The sequence below is a fragment of the Argiope bruennichi genome, chromosome 1, assembly GCF_947563725.1.
Source record: "Argiope bruennichi chromosome 1, qqArgBrue1.1, whole genome shotgun sequence".
NCBI classification, from domain to species: Eukaryota; Metazoa; Arthropoda; class Arachnida; order Araneae; family Araneidae; genus Argiope; species Argiope bruennichi.
Genome location: NC_079151.1, coordinates 50,271,140 through 50,282,413, shown reverse-complemented (window position 1 = coordinate 50,282,413; position 11,274 = coordinate 50,271,140). Strand labels below are relative to the sequence as shown.

General features: G+C 27.6%; 1 protein-coding gene across 1 annotated transcript; it reads right to left on the bottom strand.

The window, feature by feature from the left end:
• Nucleotides 1–3,138: 3,138 nt before the first annotated feature.
• On the bottom strand, nt 3,139–9,830 carry LOC129979178 (A-kinase anchor protein 17A-like). The gene is made up of 4 exons (XM_056090694.1): nt 8,741–9,830; nt 5,282–5,373; nt 4,329–4,506; nt 3,139–4,196 (listed from the first exon to the last, which is right to left on the bottom strand). The coding sequence occupies exons 1-4, from the start codon at nt 9,488–9,490 to the stop codon at nt 3,573–3,575; spliced, it is 1,644 nt and encodes a 547-aa protein (XP_055946669.1). The 5' UTR covers nt 9,491–9,830; the 3' UTR covers nt 3,139–3,572.
• Between the last annotated feature and the right edge of the window lie 1,444 nt (nt 9,831–11,274).

Below are 11,274 nucleotides of genomic sequence, written 5' to 3'. Positions count from 1 at the left end.
GGATTTTATGGTGGCTAATCGAGCTGTTGGATCTCTATGTCCCCAAATCACTTTTTTAAACGCTGTATATACATTGGCATTATCATACTGGAATACATACGGCCAACTGCTAAACATTTGTCAAAGGGTAGGAAGCGCATAATTGTCTAAAATGCCTTCATAGTCTTCGGCATTCAGGATTGTAGGCACTAAAACCAATGGACCGAGTCCAAACCATGTAAAATAAGATGAAACTATGATTCCACCGCCTCCAAATTCAACAATGAGAACACTGCACAAGGAAATAGGGCTCACCTAGCATTCGCTAGGTCCAGAAATGTCCGTCGGAATGCCAAAATGTGATTCGTCACTCCACATTATGATCTTCACTGATCCAGTTGCGCCATGTTGTATATCACTGTAACCGTCGGCGCGTGTTAATGGCTGTGATCCTGGGCTTATGGACTGCATCTCAGCCATGAAATCCCATGGCATACAACTCTCGACGAAATGTCCGTTTGCTGCTATCAATTCCAGGTTCCAATCGGAACTGCACGGTTAAGCTGACTAACGGCCTTTCCTGGTTAAACTTGACAACACGGCGAAGACATCGCCGGTCTCTCTCTGACGATTTTTGACGTATCCTTCATCCGAGTTGCACTATCAGCGTTTTTTCTCTTTCCCATTTAACCACAACATCCTTAATTGTGGACAATGGGATCTGGAACTTGGAGGAAATTTCTCGATGCGAATGCCCGAAACGGTGGGCTCCAAATGATCATATCCCTTTCGTTTTCACTCAGCTAGTGACGTCCGCTCATTTTTTTTTTTTTTTTTTTTTTTTCGAAACATGCAAGCTATAAATGTTTATATACGTTGCTTTCTCCCTTTTATATTCATATGAATTACGTTCGAATTGTTCCTACTTTTATTTCGGAAGAGTCCGTTCATATGCTATATTTGCATATAGCCCTTTTTTTCACTTCATTTTGCAAACAACGGATATTAAGCTTATTCTGTCGGCAATCACTTGTAGAGTTTTCAAGCAATGTTTTTAAACGTTTTACAGAAGTTCCTTCAAGCATTCTACTAATACATTATGCACGCTACACTTTGATTGCATTCACGCATACGCAATGAAACGCTATTTAATGAGCCTACACATTTTTCATTCAATATTTAGCATTTTCTAATTCTTACTACAGAATACTGTCATGGTTCCTAAAAAAAGCATTCTTTTTTATTAATAATTTTGCAAATTATAAGCAAAAAACCTGGTGAAATTCGGGATTTTTTTTTCTTTTTTTATGAAAACACTAATTTCTTCACGAGTATACGTGCTCTCATAGAAATGAATACAGTCGATTACAATAGCCTTTTTAATCATGTGCTAAAGTTTGGAAGCTTTTACTTCATTAGTTTTTGCATAATTATCCACCTATGGACCGCCATTAAGGAAAAAAACTTCGCAGAAATATATGACGTCTACTATTTTGATTATATGCCTAAAGTTTCATGATAATTCCAATTGTATTTTTCTAGATATTTAACAAAACGTTTAAAATCGCACATGGCCGCTTATCATGGGCCAGGTAGTGTATAAATTCAAACTGGTTTGGTGAGAATCAACTATGAAAGACATATTTGTTTATCTCTACTACTAATAAAGGATGATATATAAATTGCAGTCTACAGGACAGACTTTTAAATCTAGAGTTACCAAATTTGGCAATAAATGCATATATTTTAGAGGGTAGAAATGTGCACTTTTAGTTTTTTTAAAAAATTAAGTGAAATTCTAAATGTTTCTAGACCATAATTTTTGGAAATATTGTAGCATAGAAATGCTTTTTACTCCAACTACCTAAATATTTTTTTCCCTATGATACCAATTTAATTTTCGTATAATTAATTTTATTTTGCCGAATTTTGATTTTTTAAAGATATTTTCATATAACTTTTTTTGTGTGCTGAATTTTGATTTTTTAAAATGATATTTTTAAGTAGACTTTACAACCATATATTTTACTGTTGAATTTCAAAATGTTTTCATAGTTCTGACTCCAAGAAAAAAATTCTGAAAACTAGCATGAAAGAAAAACCTAACATAATTTTGAATAATTTAGTGTATTAATGTGACACACATACATATATACATATTTAAAAAAACTTTCATTAATAAGACAACAAGAGTAATTTTGTATGGGAAACTCACAAATTGTTCAGCAATAAGTATAATACTTACTTTTTTTTTTGTTTTTCATATTTTCAAACAATTTTATTCAGCAAATAAAAAAGTGCACTTTTGAAAATAATTTTTTACTACGTCATTTCAAAATAACAAATAGCATTTTGTTTTCTCAACTTTAAAAAAATAATTGCTACATTTAGAATACTTTTGGGGAGGGTAGGCAATTCTACGTACCGTTTCTCTGTTTAAAATTTTCTTAGCTAATAAATGAAAATTCAGTTTGATTAGGAACACAATTTTTCACTTAAATCTTTCAGTAGATTATAAAATATGTTTTAAAAAAATCGATATTGCTAACGAAAAATTCAATCCAAAAAGCAAGGTCTGGAATAATGGGTATATAATGAAACAGATTGGATAACAAATGTTTTTTTCAACAAGAACTCAAAACTACTCCAACTACAGCTACACTATAACTAATGTTGCTTTATGTAAGTTGCATAAGCTGTTATTTTCCTATATCAAAATACTGAACTCAAATGAGAATTCTTCCTAAAACTATATAAGTTCCTCTTCTCCTGATTTCTCTTTCCTGCTTTCTGTGTTTGATATTTGGCACCACGCTCTTGCCATGGTTTAGACAAAGAAATCCAGACAAAAGTTCTCATATGGACTATTTCCTTAAAATAATTTTAAAAAAAAAGCATTCAAGAATTCCCTTGCTTTTTCAAATCATATAAACTTTATGCAGAAAAACAAAAAAATTTACACATATGTGGAATCATGGGACATTTTTTAGTCCAAGAGGAAATCCTTAAAGAAGTTACTCCTTCTTATAAATAGCCTGTCTATATGATATGTTTGTTGCTTTTCACAGCAAAAAAAAAAAACACTTAAAGGTTTTGAAAAGATTTATGTTAAAAACAATAAATGACATTAGAGAGTAAACTTTTTCTTTATTTGAAACAATATTATTTTAATGTCAAAATAAATATATCCCTGATGTTCTAAATTAACACCATTACATTACAACAGTGAATGATCCAACATTTCAGGGATTCAACATACATTTAGAAGAATCAAAAATATGTTTGATTTTTTAATTCTACATTTACAAAACACTTACTATCTGGAATGATTTTTTATGGTACAAAAATGTTAGATACTGTATTTAAAATCCAGTTATTCTAAAAATCACAATGATTTTATCATTAATAGTTAAAATTAATTTATTATAAATATTTAAATACTGATCTAATGATTCTAATACTGTTAGATAAAGCAATACGCTTTCGAAAAAAATGTATATCACATACATTCATGCTTATAAAAATATATAATTAAAATTATTTCTTCAACAAGTGAAATTTTATGTATAAATATAATACATAATAGAAATATTTTACAGACTTCTCTTTGGTAATGAAATATTAGGATTTGCAAGCACACTTTTTAAAACTTTGCTACCAGCAAGTTCTTTTCTTAGCTTCTCTCGAACCTTTAATTTTTCTTCCTCTCTGGCTTTCAAATTTCTAATAAGTTTTTCTTTTAAAATACGTTCTTGTTCTAACAACAATTTTTCTTTGTTTTTCTTTTCTTGTTCATGCAAATGATAGAGTCTTTCCTTAATTTTCTTTTCTTTTAGTCGTATTTCGTGTTGTTTCTCTCTGTCTTTTATTTTATCTATTTTCTTTTCTTTCCTTTTATCTTTATTTTGATTGTATTCATGCTTATTTTTATGTTTATGCCTTCGATCTTTTTGGAAATCTTTATCTCTAGGTGATAGTCTTTCCTCACAACTAGATGCATGATCACTTGATCTATGAAATTTATTTTTGTCCTTATAAAGATGCATATGCCTCTCTTTAATGTGCTTCAAACTATGTGATTTCTCTTGTTTATCATTTTCTTTTAACATTTTAGAAGTTGTTGGATCTTTTGTTGAAAATGATTTTGATGATTTGTCTTCAGATTGAAGATTGGTAGAAGGAAGTTTTAACTGTTTCTCCTTGCACTGCTCCGATATCTAAAAATTATATAAGGCCATTATTAGTTAAACATACAAATAGTACATTCTTTTAGTAAAGATATGTGAACAGAAAATAATCCCAAAGTATACTTAAATTAAATTTATAAACATTATAATATATAAACAAACCTCAGCTCTATGCAGAAGTTCTTTCAAAAGTAATTGGGCTTCTGTCTGTGCTTCTTCTTGATTAATAAATGGAGGGGGATAAATTTTAGTTTCTAACACTGTGGTTGAATTTTTGTCTAAAACTTTGACCTTGGATTTTTGGGATATCTCCAATTGTTCAACTTCTTTTGCAGCAACTCTGTAAAATTATACAAACAACTTAATGAAACTAGATAGGTAAAAAGAATACAATTTACATTTTTATAAGTAGATTTTGAAACAATGATTCATTAATGTTGAATTGAATATAATTTTAAGATAGTTCAGCAGATAATTTTGTTCACTAACAATCAAATTAAGTAAAAATTTTAGGTAGCAATGATATATTTATGCTTAAACACCATTTTAGTTTATATTAAACTACCTTTGTTAAATTGCAAGTACTAGTCTCCAATTTTTTTATTGCTAAACTGGAAATATGTGAATATAAGAATTTGATCTATAGCAAATTTTATGATGCAATTTATTTGATTTCCAACCAAAAATGAAAACTCTATTCAAATGGCATTCAAATATGTATCATAATTTATAATAGAGAAAACTGATAAAAATTCTATGTCAAATTTAATAAGAATTCTGATACTTTTTATCTGACAGAAGAAAAAAATATGTCCCATTTTTAAAAAAATAATGTGGCAATAATAAAAGACATCAAATTTACAAAAACAAACAAACAAAAAACACTATATCATAAAATCTGTGAGAGATGGTATAATACTGCTATTCTAGGCATAATTAGATATGAACATCATCTATATTTCAGCTAAAAATGACAACTCACATCAATATTTTTAGTTTGTGATAACTACTACAGAACACAATATCTATCAAAGTATATTTATCCAAAAGTATATTTTATATACTTTTTAAATTTAAACACATTGTTTACACTTAAAATAAAATTTCTAACTTACTTTATATCTTCTGATAAAGAAGCTTTTTTTGCTTCTACAGCTCTTTGTTTGATACATCTTTCACTAAGGTAATTAGTTCGATCAAAGTCTACCTATAGTAAAGAAGTAAATAATGTTTTTGAGACAAATCCATATTAAACAAAAATTTAAAAGAACATTCAATATAAAGACTATACAATTTCATCTTCTACCTTCAGTACAATTACTTTTCTTTATATTCTTGTACACAATCAGAACAAATTAGGTATCATCTGAAAACTGTTTCCGTACCATCCACTACTGAATCAAGTTAAAAAAAAATGTTATTAAAAGTCTTTTTTTTTATATCATGTGTAAAAAAATTCAGTACAATTGTTAAAAATATTTGCAAAGCATCTAAGAGAATTATCATATAGTCATGGTGTAAGTTTTGTCACTAATATTTTCAAATAAAAAGTTGAATTATTTAAACTAATAATATGAAGCATTTAATTCTTTCACAGAATACAGAAGAAAAATCTGCACATAATTCATATTCCTATAACACTGGATTTTTAAAATTATGCTTTGATAGAAGTAACGCAATTCAAGACTATGTTTTAAAATATAAACTTTATTGTATTTTAATGGAGATTTTCGCCATCGTGTTTATAATAATGCTTAATAATACTTCTTATTAAAATAAATGGAAATGAATCATTGTCTGTAACTATTTTGGTTATTCCTTAAATGTTAACTTTTAAAGAATGAAAAAAACAACTAAGAAAAAACTGTTTTATATTTGTCTCATTAGTGACTTGAGAGAATAAAGGAGGAGGATTAAGGGAAAAGGAAATAACCCACTTATAACAGTGCTTTCTTTTTAAAGCAATACTGAAGAATCAAACATGGAACTTCACGTTAAGGAATCATTCAACTTAAAAAAATTTTAAAATAATTATACTATATTTTATAATTAGTTAAATTAGATTTAAATTAAAAAGTCATTCCTGAACATTATAGAAATAAAAAAATAATAATAAAAAAGACAATTATTCTCCTGATTCAGCAGAAAATTCAGGCACATTGTAGTAATGATAGTGCACATTTTGAAGTCCCTTATTTAATAAAATGATCAATTTAGTTACCCATTTTGTCAATCAATTTAGTTACCCATTTTGTCAATTTTTGTCAGTTTAAAATTCTAATCAATATACTAATTATTAATTATTTCAGGTTAATATTTTATTTCTTTAATTTTGTTAAAATGCATTTGTTTTTATTTTTTTATAAAGACTCGAGACTATTGGCATTCATTTTTGTACAAATTCTCACTGAAGTAGAAGCGAGAATTTGTACAAAATATAAAAATACTAAATAACTTCGTGAATATAATGAAATTTATAGGAATTCAACTAATTATATTTGATAAAGTTTAATGATATTCTAAATTTTTTAATAATTTGTAAATTCTTTAAATAATTTTTTAATTGAATTCTTATCCTTTTACAAATTATTAATATAGTAAATTGGAAAATAAAGTTTAAAATCAATTAGCCTACATTTCTCTTTAAAGCGAACATCTCTAAGCAAATGGTACTCAGCCACTATCCTGAGCATTAATTTATGTTATTGATAAATTAGTTAGACAGACAGACACACACACGCGAAAAAAAATTACAGAAACACATCTTCAAACAAATAAATTTCACAGTTTACACACTATATAATGCTTCACCCCCCTAGTTCAGAAGAAGTGAAAGAATCTCTATATTTAACAACAAGAGCTCGTTTATTTAAACCCTATTCAATTCTACCTCCATTGATTGATTTGTATAAGATGTGGTGTACATATTCCTTAGCATCTAGAAAAATTAATTATAATTTTAAACAGTTTCAGTGTCACCCTGATGGAGCTGAAATGGGGTAACATTTTTAACATTTCTTTTTTCAAACATTGGAATACATCAATTCAAAAACATTATTTTAACATCATCTTAAAATTAAAAAAAAAAAAAAAAAAAACTTTTTAATGACATTAATTTCATTCCTGCGTTAATTTTCGAAGGTTATTTGAAACAAAATTTGTTATGTGCTTTTTTCTTTTAATCAAAATATTAAAACCTATTTCACTGCTTAGTAGCAATTTTATTTGGACACTCTTTCCAATATAAAAACTAAGCTACTTTCATCCTGCATTTCCACTTTTTTCCCTGTTACATAGAATAATAGCATCTTTTACTATGTGTTCCTGGTAATTTACTTTAAAACACAGCTATTTAAAATTATTGCAATATCTTCTATTGTTTCACTTAGTTTTGTCATGCATTTTAGCACTTTAAAATTGTTAATATGCCTAGTTTTCATGTCACATGTACATATTTTATAATTTTTTTAGCTTCAGTTCAGTTTATATTTTACTCAAAGGTTTCTTCAATTTTCATTGCATTATTATACATTTTGAATATCAAAGCTCCTATAATAAAACAGATGTAAATGCATGTAAAAACTATTTACTAGTTTGTTATTTGGATTCAATAATTATTCAAGCTCCTTTTTTAGCATTAATATTAAGATGTCCCATTTATAGTATTAAACATTAAATAAAAAAAATATCAAGCTGTGACCATAAAGCATTTAGATTATTTTTAAAAATTCAGTACGAGCCTAAAAATTCCATGCAATTACATTGATTTAATTTAATATAGCTCTTATTCCTTCACTTTTCCAATAGGAAACAAGCTAAAATTTTTACTTTAGATTACTTTCAAGAAACAATCTGTTGGGTTTCCTCACAAGTTCAGATTTGGCTACACATCTCTACTAGTTATAATCATAGTTTAATTTACTCAATGTTTTTCATTTTAATTAAATTCTTTTCGATATTTTCATCTCTTAGTAATTTTCTTAAACATGATTATTTTTGACTTATCTTTTTTTTTGTTTCATAGATTCTGCCTCTATAAACAAAATAACACTCCAAAACTATGTAATAAAAATTAGAATATGACAATGAGGCAACCCCCCCCCCCAAAAAAAAAAGAAACAGAATACATTTGAAAACAAACCTAACAACAATTCACGCTTCAAGCTCTGTACTTAAGAATAATTAGAATACATAATCTTTTTTGCATGTTGTAGTGCTTAGAATAATAGCAATACGAGAACAGTGATACTATTAATAGAATTCTATAAATGTCAATTCTTGGAATTGCATTTATTATTTAATGAATGAAGTTATACTAATTATTAACATTAAATACAAAGTTTTGAATACTGAAAGATAAAACTGAAACAAATTAGTATTCTGAAATTTATTTGTGTGAAACAAGAGTATGTATATAAGATACGAAGGGAAATGTCAGATTCTTAAATATCTACATGTATTTTATAAATATTGATGATATTTAATATAATTTTATTTTTTAATATATTTTATAAATATAATGCTGTGCAGAAAGTTGGCTTAATTCAACCACTGCAATTTATTTTGAAACATACCTTTATATCAGCTGAATACACTTTTCCATCAGGCCCTTTGTATAATAACTTCTTACCTCTTAAAGATTCCATTGCAATAACAAATTCAACATATTCTTCATACTGAATATAAGCTTCAAATAATAAATCATTATGAAGAGAACTTGTTTTACCAAACATACTACTTGAAGGTGTTGTTTTAGGAGGAATTTCTATTCTTCTAATTTTGCCAAATGTCCCAAATGCTTTTCGCAGCAACTTTTCATTTGGATTTGTGAACTTCCCATTTTCAGTAAACCAGCACACTGGTAATTCTTCAACATGAATAGTATCAGGTCTTTCTCCAGGTCTCATTTCATTTACTCCTTTTGCATCCCGAAAAAATGATTCCCAGTCATGACGTGTAGGTCCAATGCTTGTTGCATGTGCAGCTCGTATTTGCAAACGTTCAGAGAAACCATTTAATTTAAGACTGCCAACTGCACGTAGGCGAGCTAGAGCTCTTTCAGAAGAGGATTTAGTTTCCAACTCTCCTTCAAATTTTATAACAGTTGCTGTAATTTTCAAAGATTTTAAATAAAGGAATGTGTCTGGTCTAATGGTTTCTTTCAGTTTTTCCATAACCTGCCAAGTAGAAATACTTTGTCCAGGTACACTCAGCTTGGGTAACTGCACATTTATCTTAATCCTTGAAACAGGTTTCAAGTATAACCCTAGACTAGATTCAAAATTTGATGCCTCACTTACATTCATGCATGTCTGAAAAGGCATTTTGATGCTTTTCTTTTTGAAATGCAAAATTAATTATATTTTGAATTTATGAAGAATGAATTTCTTATATTCTTAAGCAGCAGTCATGAATAAACATACAGAAAAACAAAGCTTAATGATTTAATTAAAGTCAGTTTTTTTATCAAATTGGTTTGATGTTTTCAAATGATTCTAATATGAAGGTAAAAAATCCATTTTTGAATAAAAACATCAAGCGTTACACATAAAATAAGTTTCTATGATGAATATAAAAGCCATTTTTTTCTGAATGTTTCCTTGTAAGCAAACAATTTTAAATTTTTAAACAAACTCCATTCACAATGTTCATTTGTCAGTAAAATATAAACAAACAATTATGAGTTTGGTTGGAGCATTTCACTTCACTTTTATTTCAATGATTTTATTCTCTAATTTTCTGTGTCGATGTAAAAATATTTATAAATAAATTACTTCGATTTATATATTTACTATGAAGTTTGACATAATTGATCACTTTATTTTGCAGAGACAATTTTTGTTCTTTTGATTTATAATCTTTTTGAATCGTATATAAAGCAACTGAAAGCAATTTTATTGCTTTCACAGTTTTTTGGTTGGTCATTAGAAATCAAGCCACTCACGGATATCGAACTGTGAAATAGAAATGCATAATCCCCGATTTTTTGAATAACAAATAATTTTGCTATTGTTATTTTTAAATATTTGTTCCATTATCTGTTATTTCAATCATATTATTAATTAAAAATTATTACTTAGTATTATATATAAAATTTATTAATTGTAATTAATACTTAATTTGCTAATTTAAGTAACGTGTGATTGAATTAATTTATCTATTTCAGATACTTCTAAAATTTGATATTCTTTCAAAACTATTTATTTAATTTCTTTATTGGAGTAAACCATTTTCAGAAAAATTTCAATTAAATAAATATGTCATTTCTTTAAAATGTTTACTTTAGTTCTATATTCTACCAATAGATGGCGCCAGCAGTAAACAGAATATATGCAAAGTCATGTGAAAAGCAATTAAAAATGATTTATTTATCGGACGGTGACTTCACTCTTTCCAGTGAAGTCACCGTCCGATAAATTTCAGTGATATGCCAATAAATGCCGATAATTCCAAGAATAACCGGTCCTTTCACTTTTCAACCCATTCAGAGATTTCTCCTTTTCTGTTTTGTTCGAGAGCTTCCATTAGACAGATCGTATCGATTGTTACTTTCTATCGTCATCCAAAACTTGTAATCGAAATATCACCAGTAAGATCGTATCAAGGATTTGAATCACACCCCTCTTTGAAAAGTATTGATCACTGGTATTTGTGACTTTATGATATTGGTTACGTAATAACGCTCGTAAAATATTCGTCATTCCTACTGTGAAAGAAAACGGTAACATCGTTTTAAGCAAACAGCTATGAACCCTAAAGGAAAAATTTGAATAAAAAAGTTATAGATACTTAAAAAGATAAATTTATCTTAGATACTTAAAAAGATATATTTAATGAATCGTCATCGTTAAGGAACTTAATTAAATCAAGTTTACAATTTTTTTTAAAAAGCTTAAATTTGAGATTTTAAAAAAAATTGTGTGAAATTTTTGTATTTCCATTTAGGTATGTCTAGCACAGAAAAGTACAAATTTCTGATAGGTGTCTGATTTATTTTTTCTAAAATCTCTCAGTTTGGTTAAAATGATCGAAAATATATTTTATTTTCCATCTATCGGTATTCGGGGACCGATTTGAAAAAAATCCTATTCTAATAGGGTTATTTTGC

Bases quoted from the DNA above. Each gene is read 5' to 3' on its own strand.
- LOC129979178 (XM_056090694.1), bottom strand. From the start codon at position 9,490: ATGCCTTTTCAGACATGCATGAATGTAAGTGAGGCATCAAATTTTGAA. The intron at 4,507-5,281 runs GTAAGTTAGAAA...ATAATTTTACAG, and splicing joins TCTTTATCAGAAGATATAAA to AGTTGCTGCAAAAGAAGTTG. The intron at 4,197-4,328 runs GTTTGTTTATAT...TATAATTTTTAG, and splicing joins AACTTCTGCATAGAGCTGAG to ATATCGGAGCAGTGCAAGGA.